General features: G+C 38.4%; 2 protein-coding genes across 10 annotated transcripts in view; one reads left to right on the top strand and one right to left on the bottom strand.

Moving 5' to 3' along the window:
- Nucleotides 1–22616, top strand: part of IFT74 (intraflagellar transport 74) — a 62166-nt gene that overhangs the window by 24356 nt on the left and 15194 nt on the right. For all 5 annotated transcript variants that reach the window (XM_039543083.1, XM_039543085.1, XM_039543082.1 and 2 more), the window contains 6 exons: nucleotides 3853–3991; nucleotides 4897–4959; nucleotides 6714–6857; nucleotides 7600–7640; nucleotides 13741–13820; nucleotides 19093–19146. In XM_039543083.1, coding sequence (XP_039399017.1) covers nucleotides 3853–3991; nucleotides 4897–4959; nucleotides 6714–6857; nucleotides 7600–7640; nucleotides 13741–13820; nucleotides 19093–19146 — 521 coding nt within the window. The remainder of the gene's footprint in view (nucleotides 1–3852; nucleotides 3992–4896; nucleotides 4960–6713; nucleotides 6858–7599; nucleotides 7641–13740; nucleotides 13821–19092; nucleotides 19147–22616) is intronic.
- LRRC19 (leucine rich repeat containing 19) overlaps nucleotides 1–22616 on the bottom strand; it is a 34581-nt gene that overhangs the window by 5628 nt on the left and 6337 nt on the right. Inside the window, exons 1-4 of one of the 5 annotated variants that reach the window (XM_039543088.1) lie at nucleotides 19275–19307; nucleotides 16648–16727; nucleotides 5621–5757; nucleotides 2917–3045 (exon numbers count right to left, since the gene is read on the bottom strand). In XM_039543088.1, the coding sequence (XP_039399022.1) occupies nucleotides 2917–3045; nucleotides 5621–5674 (183 nt within the window). In that variant the 5' untranslated portion in view covers nucleotides 5675–5757; nucleotides 16648–16727; nucleotides 19275–19307. Of the gene's footprint in view, nucleotides 1–2916; nucleotides 3046–5620; nucleotides 5758–16647; nucleotides 16728–19274; nucleotides 19386–20420; nucleotides 20538–22616 lie in introns of those variants that run through there. The other 4 variants (XM_039543087.1, XM_039543090.1, XM_039543089.1 and 1 more) reach the window with 4 other exon arrangements.

The raw sequence follows: 22616 nt of genomic DNA on the forward strand, positions 1-22616 counted from the left end.
TGGATTTTCAAGAAAGGCAAAAATCCTGTGAGGCAAAATCACCAGAGATGGAGAAATAGGATTTGGCAGGAAAACCAGAGTTTGGAAAAATTTACTTTATCACCCCTTAAGGAAGTTGAATCTAGGCTCCTTCAGACATATGCAGTGCAAATTTAGGGACTAAATAGGCACTAGGAGTGATCAGGTTAATTAAAGACCAGTAAACCTTACATCTCTACCTGGCAAACAGGTTGAAACAATAATTAAAAATAGAATAATAAAACATCTGGAAGGTCATGATATAATGGGGTGTAACCGGCATGGTTTCTGCAAAAGGAAAATGTGTCTCACTAACTATTCACAGTCTTCAAACTTGTTAGTACAGTTGTGGATAAAGGAGGATCAGATGAGATAATTTATTTAGACTTTCAAAAGGTCTTTGACATGGTCCCACACAAGAGGCTGTTAAAAAACCCTAAGTGTAGTCATGGGTCAAAAGCTAGCTAGGAGACAGAAAACAAAGAGCAGGATGAAATGGCCAATACCCATCCTGGTTAAAGATTCACAGCAGGTCCTCTGTTTAATATATTTATAAATGGGCAGGAAAAGGGGAGTGAGCAGCAAGGTAGCAAAGTCTGCAGATGACATAAAGTTATTTAGGTTAGTCAAGACCAAAGATGACTGTATGAGTACTTCAGAGAGACTTAACCAAGCTAGGTGAATGGGAAACACAACTGCACCTGAATTACAATGTTGGTAAGTGTAAGGTAATGCACAGTGGAGGAGAAAAAGTTAAAAACTCAAGACCCCTTACAGGGTTCTTCTATGTTAACTGTATAAACTCTGAAAAAGGACCTAGAGTCAACTGTGGATGGCTCAGTGAAGACCTCTGGTCAACGTGCAACTGCGGTCAAAAAAGCAAACAAAATGTTAGGATGCATAAAGAATGTGATCATGAATATGGATAATATTATAATGCCTTGATATAAATAATGATGTAGCCTTATCTGGAATACTGTGTATGGTACTGGTTACCCCCATCTAAAAAGATATTGCAGAATTAAAGGGAGTTGAGAAAAGGGTGATGAGTATGTTAAGAGGCATGGAAAAACTCATATGAAGAGAGATTGAAAACAGTGGAATGCTTTACCTTAGAAAATAGATGAATAAGAGGTCCCTTCCAGTCCTATGATTCTATGATTTTAATGTCTACAAAGTTATTTTTAGCACAATGGTCAGTGGACCGGAGCTGGAAGATTCGCTGCCAGATGCAGGTTAAACATACCCCAAGAGACTTTTCAGGATCAAAATTCTTTCTTAAAGCTACGTCTCAATTATTCTCCAAGCTAGTTAAAAGAAGCCTTAGCCAATCTCGTACGGTGATAGCAGGCCTAGCCATTGGCAAACATGTTTGCTGGGCACATTGGCTTATAGCTCTTTATCTCAAATAGTACTTATGATCTCTTTTACAGGTGTGGGCTGCTGACCCAACCTAGCTAGTTGCTTGTCTGCCTCCTTCAATCTGTCCCCTTAGGAAGATGGGGATTGCTCTAGCCAGTTGAGTATCTCCACTGTTGTTGGAAATGTACATCTACTAGATTCACTCCACATGCTCTATAGCAAGGGTTCTCAACCATTTTCTTTCTGAGGCCTCACAACATGCTATAAAAACTCCACATCCCAACTATGCCACAACTGTTTTTCTGCATATAAAAGCCAGGGCCGGCGTTAGGGGGTAGCAAGCAGGGCAATTGCCTGGGGCCACACACAACAGGGACCCCCCGCGAAGCTAAGTTGCTTAGGCTTCAGCTTCAGCCCCAGGTGGTGGGGCTCAGGGCCCTGGGCTACAGTCTTGTGCAGCAGGGCTTTGGCTTTCTGCCCTAATGAGTCGAACGTTGGTTATACTTGGTGGATCCCCTAAAACCTGCTCACAGCCCCGCAGGAGGCCCCGGACCTCCTGGTTGAGAACCACTGCTGTATAGAAACTTTCAGTTATTATAAGAATGGCATACTAGGTCAGACCAAAGGGCCGTCTAGCCCAGTATCCTGTCTTCCGACAGTGGCCAATGCGAGATGCTTCAGAGGGACTGAACAGAACAGGTAATCATCCAGTGATCCATTCCCTGTCGTCCATCACTGCAGCATACCTGAGATTTGTGGGTTTATCCCCACACCTAGGGAGGGCAGGCTATTAAAGCAATCCTGACTCAGAATACTATTGCAATTTGAAAAGGGGAAACAAATCTTTGCAAGTTGCTAAATGATGAAAATTATCAAAGTTGTTCAGTACATCTGAATTAAAGGGACACTGTAAACTCAATAAATCCATTTCTGTCTAAAAATTTTCCTTTTATAGTCAGTCAGTTTCTTTTGCAATGAAAAGACCCATATAAACATCAACATAAGAGCAGAAAGATAAAGGATTATTAAAAAAATTCAACATATACTATTTGAAGGATGATCTATTGGAAAATAGATTTTTTTTATATTAGTCTTTTTGCAAAAAACTCAGACTGGCAGCACATAATTAATATCTTGACATTCTCCTATGATCTGAGCCCATAGGTGCTTTCTTTGAAAATGTTTTATAAATGGCTTTTTAGGATTTTTCATTTCATAGGGATGTGTTCCTTTACACTTCCTATATTAGTTGAAAACAATAAAATATGCAGTTTTCAAGAATAAATTGGGAAGAAATGTAGTTTGTAAAATCAGAAAATCTTTCCTTTCCAAAAGACTAAGGTTGTTTGTTAATCTTCTAATAAAGCATAACGCAGTAGCTTGGCTTGTGAAGGGTTCATATTGATTGAGGAACCCAAACGTATGTAATGTATGAGCTATTTCCAGTCTGACAGCCAAATTATATAAACAAAGTATTTTCCCACACACTTAAGATATAAAGTTGGTTTCGTAAAAAAATTCTATAAAGTATCTTACCTTCTTTCTGTTTTTTTCTGAGAGAGCATATGTATAGTTGTGTGTTTCCTGGGCATTAAAAAGAAGTGATGTGTTGCAACAGCACTTTACTTTATTTTCAACCTTTGTACTCAGTGAACAGGCAGGTAGCTAAAAATAAATAAATAAAAGACTAGAACTTCCTTAGCAAAAGATTGACTAGGTTGAGCAATTTCTTATGGTCACTTAGGTTTATTTGGATCTACAGCCAATAAGGAAGTCTGGTAATGATATGTTTAGGCCTCATAATTTCTGATTACATAGGAGAAATCAAGTTAAAATATTGCTTACACAAAGGATGAGTTGTGGTCAATTAAAGAAACTTAGAGAAGAGGTTTATTTTGTAAGTGGAATTTAGTCATCAGATAAGTAAAATCTTCAGATCTTTACAGATGTGCACATTTTTAAATGAAAATTTATGGTTTGCAAGCCTCATCTTTTAGTTTGCTAATTTGTATATAATAGTGATGTAATTGAAGCAACTATCTCTAGTAGTAGTTTAAATCTGTCATATAATCCCTCTTTATTTAGAGGGAACATTGTATGATATGTCAACATTCAAAAAATTATTTTATGATAGGTTTGATCCTAAAGTTGTTTTGTGTTCAAAATTCACATTGATTTCAGTGAGTTAAACTTGTGTAAGGACAGAAGAATCAAGTCCAGTGTTATACAATGTGTATCATATATACTGTATTTCAAGCAAAAAATCTACAGTAATGGTGCACTTATTTTTATCGGCTGGAACATATTTATTTTATTCTGGGGAAAGAAGTTAGTTGTATATTTTTTGTGTGAAATTAGATTGTTTCAGGGGGTACAAAGCATGGAATGAACATCTTTGTTTTATAAATAAAAAGTATAAGTAGTACCTAGAACAAGTTACAAAAATATTCTTACTTTCCTCTGTTGTTACAGTAAAGAAAAGTTAATTCAAGCAGTGGAAGAAGATATTGAGCGTGAAAAACAAGTAGCTGATGACATAATAAAAAATATGTCTCAGGAAAATCAAGCTAAATACATGGAGATGAAGGCTACAAATGAAAAACTGTTGCAGGTGGGTTTTGTCATATTATTTGTTTAAGATGTATGTGAAATTAGCTCCATAATTTCCACTGTATAGTTTGGAATACTGAAGAATTTAAGATCTGATTAATTTAAAAGGAAACAAGCATTATCCCCAACATTTCAACTTTGTGCTAGTGCATGACAATCAGAAAATGAAATTGACTAGAAACAAAATAATACTTAGCACTTTCCACCTGTAGATATTAACGTGGTTTACAAAGGATAAATCATCCTCATTCTCCTCCATCATTATTCTCATTTATAGATAGGGGATATAAAGGTGTAGAGGTTAAGGCTCTGATCCTGCAAACAGTTAGATACTTAACTTTAAGCACATGAGTAAAATTAAGAACAGTTATAAACTATGCAGGATCCAGACCTAAGTGACCTGCCCAAGATCACATTGCAAGTCAATGATAGAGCTGAGAGCAAAACTCAAGATTTCTAATTCCTTATCCACTACAATAAGTGCCTGATATTTACATAAATGAAAATGACTGCAAAAATTAAACTTAGATTTTTAAAATTCTTTCAGTTTCAGTTATCTAAAGTTTAACAAAAGAGATGAGGATATTTTTAAAATATATACTATTTTTTCAATGGACACTTTCCCTTCCAAAAAAAATTTGACGAAAGGGGACAATGGTTCATAAGTATAGCCAAAATACAAGTAACAATGATATGAAGCTTATTCACAAAGATTCCAGTACTGCAAAGTCAGTGAAGCTCTGCCTGGAGCTTTTTAGAGGAAGGGGTCTTAACCTATTCACGTATATACCTAACAAACAACTAAATGTTCTACAGCATTTGCAAGTAGAAAATGTGTAGAATAGGGAAGTAAATCCTCCTCCAGTGGTAATTGTTACCTAAACTATTCATGCTTGTTTTCTTTAGGAATTAGATGCTCAACAGCAGGAGTTGGATGGACTAAATATAAAGGAAGACACTCTAGGAGCTGTATGTATGAAAATAAATAACTGATCTATTTATATTTGTAAATGCAAAAAAAAAATCCTACATCAACAAAGTAATCACAGTATATTTTTATCTGTAACTCTTTAACGGCTTGATCCTGCACCCATTGAAGATAAGGGCAAAGCTCGCATCTATTTTAGTGGTGCGGACTCAGGCCATTAATTTGTATAATTTTATTTTTATCAAAACCCAAACCCCACCAATTATGATTTATAACTTATTTTTGCTAGGTGTCAGGTAATCCGATAACTATATTTCACAGCTAGTATATCATACATGTGAAATATAGCTCAGTGATTATATCATAGATGTAAACTAGCATTTTTGAAAGTATTAAGAAAGTCACTCTCTTTTTATGCTAATAGAGTAATTATTTTTTCGAGTGGATCCAAACAAACATCCGGGAGAATAGAATTCCATCAACAAGCAAGATCAGGGCTGTAACACTGTCCTCCTGTGGCCACTTTTCTAGCCTATGTGCTGGAACACCAGATGCAGTCCTTCCAAACCCCAACATATGAGCCCAAATCAATGATCCTCTCCACAGTCACTTATTTTGATCTAGTATCGGTGCTCCACTGAAGGTCATCATGCATGGTAATTTGTCCCACTCCAATCCCTGCAGAGGCAACATAACACTTACGTAGCATGCAGGGGCTTGCTTGTACTCTCTAGCATGAGCTAAAATTTTTCCCATGGTGAATATATACTGTGCTGTCACTTAAGTGTGCTGTAGGCCTGTGGCTTTCCTCCATGTTTTCCACTGCCTTGGATTTGCTCCTCAGAAAGAAAACAGAACATATTTTACCACTAGACATTCTAGCATTCAGGATAGCAAACTCATATAGCTATGGTGAAGTTTCCTTTCTAAACTCTATTTTTCAGTTACCCTTAACAGTGTCAGATGTATTCTTTTGTGACATTAGAAATCAGAGAATTACTTTTAATTTTTCTCTGAATATATACATCAGATCACTCACAAACTCTTCTCCCCAGACAGTTGAGAGGTTTGCAATTTCTCCTTATGACTCCGTCTTCTTTAATATGTGCGTCAGTGACTTCACCTCCTACTTTGAAAGAACTGGCCTAAATTCCATAACAGGGGTTGTGCTACACACACACAAACCAATAGGTTTAATCCACTGAAGTTGAAGATTGCCTGCATTGGTCTCACAGAGGAACATACACCCAAAAGTGTGGATATGATGTAGTATATATCCTCAGAAAACAACAGTTACAGTGAAGTAATTTCCTCTTCTCTTACTTTCACAGGTCAGTGGCACAGATATTTTGACAACCCCTTCAAATATTAGATCTTTTGATGTGTGCATGTGGCTTGATATCATAGTGAAAATGTCTTGACTATGCAAGGCCTTTCTGCCCCTTCCCCCATAAAGGTTCCTTAACAGAGATTATCTTCCAGCAAAGAAGGAGCAGAAATGTACTTGGTAAATTTGGAGCTCCATTAGGGTAGACCCTCATAGCAAGACATAGCCTAATAAAGCACCCAGATAGCACTGAGATGCTCAGATACTGTGCTTAAGGGCAAGATCCTAGACAGCTAGATTATATGGGTGGTCCTTTGTACAGACTTCACTTTACAGTTGCCAAATAAACTTGTTTTATGAACTATGTGAACTTTGCTAAATAAAAATACAAGCACTGCAACAATTTCTTCTACTGGAAATGTGTCTAATCAGTAAGTGTTTGTTTGTTTGTTTGTTTGTTATACTCAGGAAATAGTACATTCCCAGGTAAAACAAGAGGCAGTGCAGCTGTATGAAAAACTTCATGGGCTCGAGGAACATCGGGATCAAATGATTGCTGAGGACAAGAGTATGGGATCTCCACAGGAAGAAAGAGAGAGATTACTGAAACAGGCAGGAAAACAAAATGATTATTACATCTTCTGTTGACAAGGCTTTTTTAATTCAGTGTTTTTTAAAGAATGAAAATGTTAAAATACTGGGCTGGATTCTCTGTCTTGATTCTGGCCCTTTTTGCTCTTTGAGCAACACAAAGGGGCTGGAACCTGGATTAAGAATTATCTTGGGGGGTGGAGCTCTCAGCTAATGTAAAACTCTCAGAGGCAGCTCTTGTTCTAGTTACTTTCACACCAGTTTAGAGGGCAGGTCAGGATGGAAAGGGAGCACTCAGGGGTGGGGAAATTGGATTCATTTTCTTTAATATCTTTCTATCTCAAGACAAAAAAGTTTGGGAAAGATGAGCTGTCTTATTCATTAAGGACCCGGTCTTGCAACCTTTTCTGATGTGAGTAATTCCTACTAACATAAATAGTCTGATTAATTTAAATGAAGCTGTTTGCATGCATAAGAAGTATTCATGTGAGTAAGTGTTGCAGAGCATTAAAGTTTAAAATACGTATTGGGAAAGAAGAAAAGTACTGGGAGGTAGCTGAAATGATGACACCACTAAATGATAATTCAGCAGAGCAACCAGTGTAGAAAAATGATTTCCAAGCAGATCTTTGGCAGGCTGAGCCTTCATTCCTAACATAACTGACTTAATCATTTGGTTTTGTGCATCTTTTAGATTGTTTCTCTCTTTTTTGTCTTTGAATTTATTCCCCATGTTGAAACGTTTGTTATTCATTTTTTATAGGTTAAAGAAGATAACCAGGAAATAGCAAGTATGGAAAGACAGTGAGTACTTATGTTGTATTGCTCTTATAAGCCCCACTCCTGCCAGTGGGTCAGCACATTATAAGAGAAGTATCTGAGCGTAAGATTAGGAGCCAAGCATTACTTTTCGTTCTCACACAAACTTCCTCTGTGAAGTTGAGCAAGTCATTTATCCTGTTTGTTATCCTGCCATGAGAATTAGTTAATATTTATAAATTATAGATAAGTGTTGCTTGTAGCTGTTATTATTAATAATCTACAGTAAAATTTAAGTAAATTAAGTTACTAAAGCATTCTATACATATTATGCTCATACTCAGGTACTGTATTTGAGGATCTCTTGGTGTTTACTTTAGAAACTCAGCTGTTTTTAAAAAACGTCTCTGAGTTTAAATTTAGCTAGCAGTCTCAACCTGGAGACCTTTTTGAAAATTGTTTTAAATTATTTTTTAAAAGTTTTTCCAAAGTTTAAAATATTTGACTGGCTTGCTGCTGTGTTGATATGTGCTGTATAAATCAAATGTCCATGAGACATAAAAAAATAATTGATATGCTTGCTTCCATAATTTAAAACCGATATCATAACTTCTTTGAATACAAATATTTATTGATACAATTAAGCCCTACAACACAAGTTAAATATTGTCTAAATTTAAAACTGATAATTTATATGCTTGCTTCCATAATTTAAAATTGATATCATAACTTCTTTGAATACAAATATTTATTGATACAATTAAGCCCTACAACACACGTTAAATATTGTCTAATCCATATTTACGCAGTAGGTAAACTGTTTAATAGTGTGATTAATCGCATGGTTAAACAATAATAGAATACCATTTATTTAAATATTTTGGCTGTTTTCTACATTTTCAAATATATTGATTTCAATTACAACACAGAATACCAACTATACAGTGCTCACTTTATATTTATTTTTGATTAAAGTATTTGCACTGTAAAAAAACAAAAGAAATAGTATTTTTCAATTCACCCAATACAAGTACTGTAGTGCAATCTCTTTATCATGAAAGTTGAACTTACAAATGTAGAATTACATACAAAAAAACCTGCATTCAAAAATAAAACAATGTAAAAGTTTAGAGCTTACAAGTCCTACTTCTTGTTCAGCCAATAGCTCAGACAAACAAGTTTGTTTACATTTGCAGGAGTTAATGCTGCCCATTTCTTGCTTACAATGTCACCTGAAAGTGAGAACAGGCGTTCACATGGCACTGCTATAGTGGTATCGGAAGATATTTTCCTGCCAAATGTGCTAAAGATTCATATATCCCTTCATGCCTCATCCACTATTCCAGGGGACATGTATCCATGCTGATGATGGGTTCTGCTCGATAACAATCTAAAGCAGTGCGGACCGACGCATATTCATTTTCATTATCTGAGTCTCATGCTACCAGCAGAAGGTTGATTTTCTTTTTTGGTGGTTCAGGTTCTGTAGTGTCCGCATCAGAGTGTTGCTCTTCTACGACTTCTGAAAGCATACTCCACACCTCATCCCTCTCAGATTTTGGAAGGCACTTCAGATTCTTAAACCTTGGGTTGAATGCTGTAGCTATCTTTAGAAATCTCACATTGATACCTTCTTTGCGTTTTGTGAAATCTGCAGTGAAAGTATTCTTAAAATGAATAACATAGAATGATAGAACTGGAAGAGACCTCGAGAGGTCATCTAGTCCAGTCCCCTGCACTCAAGTCAGGACTAAGTATTATCTAGACCATCCCTGACAGGTGTTTGTCTAACCTACTCTTAAAAATCCCCAATGATGGAGATTCCACAACCTCCCTAGGCAATTTATTCCAGTGCTTAACATGTGCTGCGTTATCATCCGTGACTGTTATAACATGAAATATGTGGCAGAATGCAGATGGAAGAGCAGGAGATATAGTGTTCTCCCCCAAGGAGTCAGGTCACAAATTTAATTAGCGCATTATTTTTTTAAGAAGCGACATCAGCATGGAAGAATGTCCTCTGGAATGGTGGCCGAAGCATGAAGGGGCATATAAATGTTTAGCATATCTGGCATGTAAATACCTTGCAATGCCAGCTACAAAAGTGCCATGTGAATGTCTGTTCTCACTTTCAGGTGATGTTGTAAATAAGAAGTGGGCAGCATTATCACCTGCAAATGTAAACACACTTGTCTGTCTTAGTGATTGGCTGAACAAGAAGCAGGACAGAGTGGACTTGTAGGCTTCTCTGCTTTGGTACCACAGAAGATGGCACCATGTCTGCTGGCACCAACAGCATCGACTCTTGTAGTGCCGGCAATACTGGCACCAACACGGTCAGGAGGTCCCTGGCAGCTGCAAACGCGTAGGAGCTCCTGATTGCAGTCCTGTGGGCTCCCGCAGAAGGTCTAACAGATTGTTCAGGAACTGCCCTTTGAAGGATTCTTGTTCTTTTAGGAGCAGACACACTAAGCCCGTGGGTTAAAAGATTTGAGGGCAACATTTAAGTCCCTGGGTTGTACACCCTAGTCCTTTTCAGGAAGCACTTCATGCCTCAGTAGCCCCTCCAATATTCTGCGTCAGCTGTCCAACAGGAGCTGCGGAGAATGAAGACTAGAGGCTATAGGTGTAGACCACCTCCTCTTTCTACCTCCACTTCAGTGCCTGCCCCACCTAGACAGCCAGGGAGTTCTAAGCAGGCATTTTGATGGGAAGCTCGAGGACAGTTCCCAGGATGCCAAACCAAATTTTTCATTTGTTTTGAAACTGCCTTGCCCGTCTCATAGCACTATGACCTGTGGGTGTTGAGCACTGTAGAGGTGGGACTTACCTTCCAATGTATTTCCTTCCCACCTTCACTCTCCATCCCTCTACAGGGACCCTTCTTACAAAGAACTTCTGGTCCTGGAGGTTCAATCTCTTCTTCAGGTAGGAGCCATAAAGGAAGTTGCACAGAATTTAAGAAGGAAAGATTTCTACTCCCATTATTTTCTAATCCCGAAAGCCAGGGGAGATCTCAGGCCTATTTTAGGCCTGCATCAGCTCAACAACTATCTCAAGAAGATTACGTTTTGCATGCTCACCCTGGTATCCATTATTCCCTCTCTGGATCCAAGAGACTGATATGCCACCCTCGATTTAAGAGGTGCCTACTTTCATGTGTCGATATCCCTTCAAACATGGCTGCCGCAGTGTATTCACCAAACTATCTGCATCTGGACACTGTGCTCATGGTACCTTCACAGGTTCTAATTTTGCTGAATTGGTGATTGAATCCTATCAACATTTGCATGGGTGCTTCCTGCGCCCTCAACCATCAATGACTCTGGTCTCAGGATCTCAGATGGCTCTAGGATGGGGAGCTCACCTGGAGCTCTGAACTCACAGTCTTTGGTCCTTGACAGAGCTCGCTCTTCATATAAATGTCATTGAGATCAGGGCAATTCGTCTTGCCTGTCAGGCTTTCCTACCTCATATCAGGGGAAGAAACCTGCTTGTCCTTCTGGACAACATTGCAGCAGTGTTTTACCTGAACAGATAGGGAGGAGCTCAGTCGTCCCTCCTATGTCAGGAAGCAGTTCACCTATTGGTATTTTGCATAGCCCATCCAATCAACTTCAAGGCCACCTGTCTTCCAGGGGTGTAGAATAAGCCAAAAGATCTGAGCAAGTCTTTCTCCAGTCACCATGAATGGTCTCTTCACTCAACATAGCCAGAGGCACTTTCCAGTAGTAGGGGACTCCCCAAATAGACCTATTTGCAAACAACAGAAAATGTCACCAATTCTGCACCCTACAAAGCCACAGTTCAGGTTCCATTACAGACACCTTCCTGCTACCCTGGATGCGAAAGCTTTCTTATGCTTTTCCCCCAATCCCACTCCTACACAGAGTGCCACTAAAGAGCAAGCAGAGTCACACTTGGATTATATTACTAGCCCCAGCATGGCCCCACCAACCCTGGTTCTCCACTCTACTGGACCTTTCAGCGGCAACTCCAATCTTGCTCCCATTGCACCAGATTTGGTCTCTCAGGACCACAGTTGGCTGCTTCTTCCCAACTTGTGAACCCTTTTTTTAAAAGCTCCATGGTTAAGTCCCAAAGAGCAGGCTTGCTCGCAGCAAGTTCACCAGGTAGCAGAAAGCCCTGCACCAGAGCCACTTGTCTGTCAAAATGGAAGCGTTTCTCTATCTGGGCTTGTCAAACCAGAGTTTCATCGATTCATTCATCCATCCACCAAATACTTGCCTGTCTCCTGCACCTGAAACAGCAAGACTTAGCAATTTTCTCTGTTCACCTGGCAGCAGTATCAGCTTTCCACCCTCACGTGGATAACTGTTCTGTTTTTTCTAATGACGTGACAATTAGATTCCTTAAAGGCTTGGAAAGATTGTACTCTCAATTAAGGGAGCCCATTTCCTTTTGGGAATGAACTTAGTTTTGGCTAAATTTATGAGACCTCCATTTGAGCTTCTTCCTAGAGGTTATACGTGCTGCTTTATACTACACCTTTCCTGGAAGGTGATCTCCCTAATTGCTATCATTTCTGCCAGAGGGGTCTCCAAACTGCGCACCCTCACATCCAAACCACCATACACAGTCTTCTTTAAAGATAAGGTCTACTTACGCCCTCATCTGAGGTTTTTGTCTAAAGTAGTTTCAAATTTTCATATCAGTCAATTTACTTGCCTGCATTTTAGAGCAAACCACATGCAAATAGGGATGAGCAATGGCTACACACATTAGACATTAGACAAGCACTGGCATTCTACATAGGACCAAACCATTCTGGCAATCCACCTAACTGTTCATGGCCATAGCGGGCAGAATGAAAGGTCTTTTGATCTCTGCTCAGAGAATTTGATCTTGGATAACTTCTTGTATCTGCACGTGTTATGATCTGGCAGGAATCTCTCCTCCAGACAAGCTGACTGCCCACTCTACAAGATTGCAAATATCCTCAACAGCATTCCTGTTGCAGATGCCTATCTGGTGCTATCCAAATGTCCAAATCTGGTCATTGGTACACACTTTCTTCTCCTCTTCTCTACCATCACTCAGTATTCAAAAGATGACGCCAAATTTGGTCACTTTGTATTGTCTGTGCATACATAAACTCTAATCCGTCTGCCTTTTTAACTGCTTGGGAATCACCAAGAGCGGAATGCACATGTGCAATCACTTGAAGAAGAAAAAATAGTTACTAACCTTTCATAACTATTGTTCTTCAAGATGTGTTGCACATGTCCTTTCCATGACCCACCCTTCTACCACTCTGCTTGAAGTTTCTGCAAGGAAGGAACTGAGGGGCTCAAGGTCAGCTGAGCCCATCAGCAGAGGATGCTCAAGGCATTTCGGCAGGTACCACTGAGGGAAAAAGTTTCTGGCGACTCTGCGTGGGGTATGCACAAACCAAGAGTGGAAAGGGAAAGGACCTGTGAAACACATCTCAAAGAACAACAGTTATGAGAAGTTAGTAAACTTTTTTTTTTAAATCTCCTAGAAACTATGGTGTAAAATTTTATTTAAATATTCACAGTCACAGGCATTTTGTGGATGTCTTTTTAAACTGGGTAACCAACATTTGATTGGCTAATAAGTTGCTTAAACAGAATTCTTGGTAACTAAGAAAAATGATAATTGATAAAGAATTATAGCTGAAGATTTACAGAAGAATTTCTGAATGTAATGTAATTATGTAATCCATTTGATTATAGTCTACAGCGTTTTACATTTCTTAATTAATATTGTTATACAGAGAATTTTATTTAAATAAAAATCACTATTTCCTGCTGCGTTATGCCTTTTCTTGTCTCTCTGTAAAGCTATGTAACAACCAACAGAGGGACCCATATAGTAACACAAAACTGAATAAGAACTGAATTATTGTAGTGATTATGTTTGTTTCACAAAGACAAAAGGGTTTTAGTCCAAAACGAGGCAGAAACAATGTGTTTAGTACATTGAGAGACCATGGTGAGGGGTGCCATCCAAATGCTTGTTGTAATGACAATAACCTTACTATTCTATTATTATTTGTATTAGTAACACATTCTGTTTACTATTTTTATTCTGATCCTTCTCTTCATAGTGCCTCTTAAAAGTTAACCATTTAATAGCTACAAATTTTATTATTTATTATTAGGCTGACAGAAATAAAAGAAAAAATCAACCATTTTAATGATGTCATTCGACGACTTGACATGGATCTGGAGGAGCACCAAGGTAATAGCACCAAATTCAAAATAGAATCTAAAGAGCCAAATTTACAGAAGTTGTCTTTAAGTTTGCATGTGGTTTGCGTGGTTTTGCAGTTTGCAGTTTGGGATGTCCTAAAACTCTGATTTGCATCTGCAACTATCTTTTGTGTAGCCTGATCTAGAAGGGCACAAACTTCAGTTTGTAGATATCCAAAATGGTGAGTTCCTTAAATTGGCTTGAGGCCGGAAGTGTGGTTCTGGTCAGTTAAAGTCGTATATTACCAGAAAAACAAAATACTCTATTTTTTTGTTGTCTTTGATCTCTGAAATATTGTCAGTTAGTTTGGATTTTGGAATGTTTATTGCTTGCAATGAACAATGTATAATGTGAAACATGAAAATGGAGCTGAATTCTTCCTTTGAAGCGTCAGATGTTTTTGCCCTGGCCAAGGAGCAGAATAACAACTTGATTGACCAGTGCTTTGATCAAGTATGTCGGATCATACATTTTCTGTCCCTTACAGTCTACACAGTAGCTCATTCCCTGTATCATAGCAGCTGGAGGCAATTTGACTTTGAGCTAACAGTGGTCTATCTCTGAATCAGCTGCCATAGGGTGGTCCATCTCTGAGTGATTGCTTATTGACTGGAGCTTAGTGGTAGTGGGCTTAATGAGTTACTAAGCTCACCCCAGCCTAAAAAGGGTCTTTCTAGCCTGACTTAGAAAAAGTCCTACTCCAGCTATGGAAGACTTAGTGTAGGACTGAAATTGGCTTGAGAGCCTGGCTTAGGCAGAGGCCTGTTCCAATTATGAAAGATTCAGCTTAGCCTGGGAGTCTAATCAAGGCTTGTGTAGCTTAGTCCAGCTGGGAAAGCTTAGTTTAGCCAGATGCCCATACTAGCCCTGACAAAATTCTGTTCACCCTGGTAAAGGCTTGTTTTAATTCTGGTGGCTCTTACTTTGACTGGGAGCTGCATTATGATGATGATGATGATGCAAGAATCTCTGTAACAGAAGTTATTTTGCTTCCTATGAGACCTTTAAATTAAAGAGAGAGAGAGAGAGAGTGTGTGTGTGTGTAAACAAATACAATATTTTTAACTCTCCTGAATATTTTTTCCTCTTGATAGGAGGCTCAGCACACAATCGGACCTCTAGTTTCTTCGAAACGACAATAATTATACTGATATTGAGCTTAGCTTAAACAATTGCATAATACTTGCTGTTTCTCTTCTCCATCTCTTGTATGACATTTTGTTTCTTGTTACTGAAATGTAGCATTTTCGTTGTTTCCCAGAGAAATAGCTTGTTATTGAAAACATTTATTTATTATTAATTTCCCTTTTCCAGATAGCAGTAAGAGCTTTACTATTTTGCTTTTATTTTTCTTTTTATTTGGTTTCCAACACTGTTATCTTTGTATTCTTGGATGAGTGTAGAAGGTAAGAAGTGAATTGCTTCTTAGTTTATAGTTTACCAACAGCTGCATAGCAACCAGTCCTTTTCCTGCTGGTCCCCCATTGCACTTGCTCTGCTGCCATCATCTGTTTTGTAAAGGCCTTTGTTTGAAAGACGTGTATGAAGTACATTTAGTAGAACGGCTGATACCCTGATACCCGGAATGGTCAGTAGAAGATAAGTATTACATGCTGAATGAGACTACCTTGTATATTTATCTGATAGCCAATAATGTTTCCTACAATCTCTACTGAATCAGAAGTGTATTGGGCACTGACCTTGTTCGTGCACTGTGGGGACAGAGCCCACCTGCTCTAAATTGTCATAGCTCCATGGAGCAACAACAGTTTACACCTGCTGAGAATCCGCCCCTGAAATTTATTTACCATATTTTTTCCCTCATCAGCGTTTTATCTGTTTAAAACATCACTGCATGACTACTGTATTTTTGACCGGGAAAGTAGTGATTACATAACTTGTCCTCACAATCTGTACTTAACCTGGTCCTTGTCTGTAAGTTATTCTCATTTGAACCTTTTGTCACCCAGACTTTTACAAGGTAGACTAGAGGCTGATAGCACTTGAAGTTAAGCACATGCATATGTGCTTTGCTGAATACGCATGAATTTACGCATGTGCTTAAATTCTTTGGTGAATCAGGGCCAAATTTCTAATCATTGCTAACAGGAACAGCAGCTGGATAGCACAAAAAGAAATTTCCGAAACAGTAGCTGATATAGTCATTCTCTCTCATTGTGCTCTGGACTGCTGCTGACTTCTCCTGCCCATTTCTTGTGTGAATGTTGAGAGCCAAGGTGCTTCTTGTAAAAGCCTCTTATTAGAGGCTTTTAGTGGGACCTACAATGGATTTGAAAAGTAAAGCAGTGCTGTCCAGAGGGGGGTGGGAGAATTGCTCAGTAGTGAATTAGAGCACTTGGCAAACTGATTCAAACACAATAGGAAGAAATTAGAGCAAATAATATTATTAATGGTTAGGATGTAATTTTTTCAATGTACTTCTGTTATTGGAGCTCAGTACACAAGCTCTCAGTGCAACTGGGACTATGTTAACTTATATTTGGCCCCAAATTTAAATTTTATATAAATAAGCTTTTTATAAAGCCTCAGTTCAATAGCAACATTTCAAAAAATGAAAATGAAAATGTTAAGTGAAAACAGTTCATTTTATACAACTAAAAATTCCTTTGCAGCATTTGAAATCCAAATATTTCACTGCTAAAAAATGAAAGTAAAAGTGACTGTTGTAAACAATGGTAAAACTGACTTCATTGATTTTTATTGTCCAAGCAGCGAAGCAAGTAATTAGGATTTTTTAAATTTTTACTTTTAATCATCTAAAATAATATAGGTTTTAAAAAAAAAGTCCACTTACAATATGTGACTTGTAAGTTGGCAGTGACATCTAAGTGACCAGTCACAAGCTCTGAATACATCAGATTTCTGGAATGTAGTCTGCAAATGAAGTTTAAAGTGTGTTATTGGTAAAATAATTCAAACCTTTGAGCTAAACTTATTTATACACTGTCAAGTATCAGAGGGGTAGCCGTGTTAGTCTGGATCTGTAAAAGCAGCAAAGAGTCCTGTGGCACCTTTATAGACTAACAGACGTATTGAAGCATGAGCTTTTGTGGGTGAATACCCACTTTGTGATGAAGTGGGGATTCACCCACGAAAGCTCATGCTCCAATACGTCTGTTAATCTATAAGGTGCCACAGGACTCTTTGGTGCTTTTATATACTATGGACATTTTAAAAGTAGTGCTATAATTCTTTAAGCTCTTTTAGATTGCTTACAGTGAGCCTTAAGATGCTAACCATGTAGAATGATGCACAGTTTCTTGCAAGTGGAATGGACTTCATGTTGCTAATTTACCCTGTATCATGAAAGGGAGAGTCAGCAAGAAACAAGGCCACAGCTGCAAGGAAACTCAAGCAAAATCACTGTCCCTCAGAGGCCACTGGTTATGCTTATTGTTTATATGTACTAGATAAAAAGGAAAGCAGAGAGGATGTAGATGTAAAAGACTTGGGGGAAAATGTGCTTGCTCAGTTAAATCTATATCCAGCTTTTCCTTTCCTCCTGTGCTTTTTAAATGCTCCGACATATGTTGAAATTAGTGATAAGACTGAATTTCAAACTGTGCACTTAAGTTATGGCTGCCACAACATGATGAACCTGCCCCATCTTCTTGAAATTTTGCAGCATATATAGTAAGAATCTGCCCCTGTTCTGAGACTCCTTAATTGAAGACTTTTTGTAACCCAGTATTTAGGTACAAAGGTGGCTTGAGGTAAGGCCATCCTGGTATTTGTACTGATACTGTCACTGTTCAAAACATTCTAACGGTCTTATCTTAGCATTATTTTAAACACATTTTCTTTACATTTTGTTCCTGTGCTGAAGTGAATTGTGGTACCTAAACCCTGCTCACATTGGACTAAATTATGGCTTGCCACAAGCCCTGAATGAAGGGAAGCGCATAGCTGAACTACTTTAAGAGCAGACTAGTAACTAGACTGTGATTCAGAGTCACAATCTGATCTCCAATTTCCCCTTCCTCCAGCAGGGTGAATAATCTGCACCAGCCCTAAAATCTGCTGTTATTATTATTATTATTTATTTGAATTATTGCCAGCACAGCTATTGTGGCTGGGACATTGAGTGTGGAGCCAAAGCTCTCCACTAATTGCTTGTTTACTCAGCCTACTTGAGCAAGAGAAGTCAGCCCCGTAAAAGCTGCTTTCCCCCCTCTGTGTGGCTACTTGCGATATGAGTAGTGAATGCAAGGAGTGCTTTCTTGCACTCCTGCACAGGTAAACAGTGAAAGTTACAATCTGATCCAAATGATTTAAATAAGAGGTGTACACAATGAATTTGACCCTCTGAATAAAGTCTAGAGCGTGTTTCAAATATTTTAAAAAAATAAAATTTAATTAATGTACACAAATTTGTCAGGAAGGGAACATTTCCTGACTTATGCATTCAAATTCTCAGCTTAATCTTGTCTTAACATAGCTGTCCCAACCACCACCAGTAAATTGCTACACTGTAGAAATCTAAATGTATATACTATGCTTTCTACTGGATATTCATTTTCTTGCCTGTGACTAATGCAGTTGAAATCCAAATTAGGGATGAAGCAGAACCATGAGTTAGTTATTTAAGACTATCCTAATGCGTGACAATACAGATGGTATGGGGTTTTTTGTTTTATTTTATTGAAGATTGCTAACTTATTAATATCCAGAAAGCACATCACAAAGTAATCTTGACTGCTGAAAGCCAGAGAAACTGGCATCACTTCCCAAATCTTAAAAAGAAGTGCAGAATGACTTAGTTTGCCAGTCGACATGGCCCAGTTGCACAAATGTGATTTTTCCAACACTAGAAAGTGAAACAGACTCATATTCTGAAATGTATTGGCCCTTAATTAAAAAAAAATCTGCCAACTAATACAATTTTAAAAAAATATTTGGGGCACTGTCAAATTCTGAGGCACATGACCCTCTATCCCATTATATATATATTTAAAAAACCCTGAAGATTACACTGATGATGTATTGTTATGCTGATTCCCTTTTTTTTAAATGTGTATAGTATGCTGTTGATTGACAATGATTATAGTGAGACATGTAAATAACATACAGTCCAATCCTTTTGTGCTTAAGTATGCCGAATTCACGTTTTAGATAATCAAAGTTTTGCTTATCTAATCCTGCTACAGGATTGAGTTAATAAAGAAAGACCTATAAAAACACAATGTAGAGTTCGGAGCGTTGATGTTTTGGAGTTAAATCAATGTTACGTCTCTTGTAGGGGAGAAAAATTTGAAATACAAGGAGCTGAAGAAGAGAGAGGAAAGCATGGACAGTAAGTTGTTTAATACAGATTAGACTCCTGGACTGCCAAAGCACAAGGCTTTTTGGATTGTCAAAGCACAATTTATTTGAACCCCAAAACTGTTGACCTGCTGACCACTTGTCTGAAGACCCTGTTACCTGATTCAGAGATGCCTCAGCACAAGGTAACTGATACTGCACATTTACAGATGATTGGAGCACTTTTCCTGACTCATCATCTGGCGTTTAAGATTTCAGGAACACGTTTTTACGAGGTAAAAGCTAGAATAAAAAAGAATTTTTAAAAATATGCTAAAATGAAAGTTAAATAAAAATGTCATGGAGTGCCCACTGGTGGTCTGAATAGGAGCAAAACTTTGAAGTTGTTCTGAGAATCAGAAACTACAACTTTAGTACATTCTTACTTATTTATCTAAGATGAGTACTACTAAAGCTTCCTGACTTTCCAATGAAGTCTCATGACATAGAAGCCTCAGCAGAGATGAAGTGAGGGTGCAAATCATTTAGGGCAAAAATATATTTTAAAAGGTATCCTAGTGTTATAATTTTATAGAGCATTATAAATATATACGGCTCTTTACAAAGCCAAACCAGGAACTTACAAGAGCTTACCAGCAGATTTAGACATGTGCTATGTAGAAAACTAGTTTGCATGAAAGAAGGCACTGTTGGTGAGATCGGTATATAGACTTTGCCAAAAGAAAAAATTGTTTAAGGAGCGTTTAGAATGAGAAGAGCAAGGGTACGCGGTACACAGGAAGAGTAGAATATAACACATTAGATTTTTTAACTTTTAGGAGAAAGCACTGTCTGTTAGGTTGAAAAAGTGGTCATCTTGTGAATCACTGTTAGGTTTGGGGTAATAATTCTCTAAATCCACAACTTGAGGTAAAATATTTATATCATATATCCATGGACAGCCATTGATTCCTTGGATTTTGTTCCTTTATAGAATTACCGTATTTTCCGGCGTATAGGGCGACGGGGCGTATAAGACGACCCCCTAATTTTATAGTTAAAATATAGGTTTTGGGCCTATATTCGCCCTATAAGACGACCCCCCCTTCCGAGGGGGGGAGCCCAGAGCCTTTTAAATCCCAGCCGCAGCGGGGAGTCAGAGGGCTCTGGGCTGCCCGCTGCGGCGGGGAATCAGAGGGCTCTGGGCTGCCCGCTGCGGCGGGGAGCCCAGAGCCTTTTAAATCCCAGCCGCGGCAGGGAATCAGAGGGCTCTGGGCTGCCCGCCCATGCGGGGAGCCCAGAGTTTTAAATCTCTGTTACCTGATTCAGAGATGCCTCAGCACAAGGTAACTGATACTGCACATTTACAGATGATTGGAGCACTTTTCCTGACTCATCATCTGGCGTTTAAGATTTCAGGAACACGTTTTTACGAGGTAAAAGCTAGAATAAAAAAGAATTTTTAAAAATATGCTAAAATGAAAGTTAAATAAAAATGTCATGGAGTGCCCACTGGTGGTCTGAATAGGAGCAAAACTTTGAAGTTGTTCTGAGAATCAGAAACTACAACTTTAGTACATTCTTACTTATTTATCTAAGATGAGTACTACTAAAGCTTCCTGACTTTCCAATGAAGTCTCATGACATAGAAGCCTCAGCAGAGACGAAGTGAGGGTGCAAATAATTTAGGGCAAAAATATATTTTAAAAGGTATCCTAGTGTTAGAATGTTTATAGAGCATTATAAATATATACGGCTCTTTACAAAGCCAAACCAGGAACTTACAAGAGCTTACCAGCAGATTTAGACATGTGCTATGTAGAAAACTAGTTTGCATGAAAGAAGGCACTGTTAGTGAGATCGGTATATATAGACTTTGCCAAAAGAAAAAATTGTTTAAGGAGTGTTTAGAATGAGAAGAGCAAGGGTATGCGGTACACAGGAAGAGTAGAATATAACACATTAGATTTTTTTAACTTTTAGGAGAAAGCACTGTCTGTTAGGTTGAAAAAGTGGTCATCTTGTGAATCACTGTTAGGTTTGGGGTAATAATTCTCTAAATCCACAACTTGAGGTAAAATATTTATATCATATATCCATGGACAGCCATTGATTCCTTGGATTTTGTTCCTTTATAGAATTAGTACGGAAAAGGTTTACTGTATACATCTTTGTGTTGTAATGATCTCTAGGAACCCATTTAAAATGTTTCTTTCTAAAGGTAAGTTTATTTCCTAATTCCCATTTTTCCATTCTCTCTGCTTTGAACCAACTCAATATTTTATAAGTTTCAGCTCTCTTTCTAAAATTGTGGAGAGAAAATATTTGTGAGGATTTTGTGGGGCAGAAGAGATTCCTGTCTGATATCCTGAATTACATTTACACATCTTCTTTGGAAACAAATTTGTGGCTCTAAGTCTAGAAAGTAATACTTCAGTCTTCTTTTCTCTGATATGTAACATGCCTGGACACACATGCTTATAAACTTTCCTGAGTCTGAGCAGAGTCCAGGCACTGTCTCTGGGTTTCTAGGCACACTTGCAGGTTTCAGATTCCTTTTCTAACACCCCCTTCTGACGGTTGAGGCCCCTCGTCCAGCTGCCTAGGCCATGAAACTGTCAGCTCCTCAATATTCCTCTGTTGCTTAAGCACACACTTTCCCAGAGCTCCAAACTTGCAGATACTCTGGGCTACATTTACCTTTTCAGGAACCAGTGATAGTTCAAGCAAATGGACACGGGCTTTGCAAAGGGATCCAACATAATTACAGCACAAAAATCAATCAAACAACTATACACCATTCCCTGCCTCAGTTTCCTCATCTCTCTTGAGCATTCTTTGGGATTTTTTCAGCGTCCTCTAGGGTGTCACGGGTTCCCCTCCTGCAGCTTATGGCTTCTCCTTCAAAACATGAAGTCTGTCTAGCTGACCCCTGCAGTCACTATCCTTTAGCTCCAAATCCTGTCTGGATCACAGTGGGAAAAGGTCCCCTCTACTACAAAAGCATGCCTCTTTGTTCCTCTCTTCTGCCTCAAGCTTCCTTTGTCTAGCTGACTGACTCAGTCTCTGTAGTAAATTACATTTGATGGGAAAGGCATAAGAGAGGCACAGATGGAGCTTGAGGAGGGACACAACACGGTCTGAGCAGTGGGCAAGGAAGAATTTTGCTTCTGTGTTCTGAAATATCTGTAGGGGAGTTAAATGACAATTGAGGAGACTTAGAGTACTGAAAGCCTTTTCTCTTTGTCTCTCCTTAAGGATTTTCTAGTGAGCTTTCACTGCATTGTCTAAGTGCTAGACTTGTAATATGTTGAATATAAAGCTAATGAGTTTGCTTTGCAGAAATAGTTTTAGATGAATGGTAAATAGTAAAATGGAGACTCTCTAAAGTTATTTGCATTGTCTCAATCTCCACCCTTCTTTTGTCATCCTTTTATAATTGGAGATTGGTATATCTCCTAGAACTGGAAGGGACCTTGAAAGGTCATTGAGTCTAGCCCCCTGCCTTCACTAGCAGGACCA

The sequence above is a fragment of the Mauremys reevesii genome, linkage group 6, assembly GCF_016161935.1.
Source record: "Mauremys reevesii isolate NIE-2019 linkage group 6, ASM1616193v1, whole genome shotgun sequence".
NCBI classification, from domain to species: domain Eukaryota; kingdom Metazoa; phylum Chordata; order Testudines; family Geoemydidae; genus Mauremys; species Mauremys reevesii.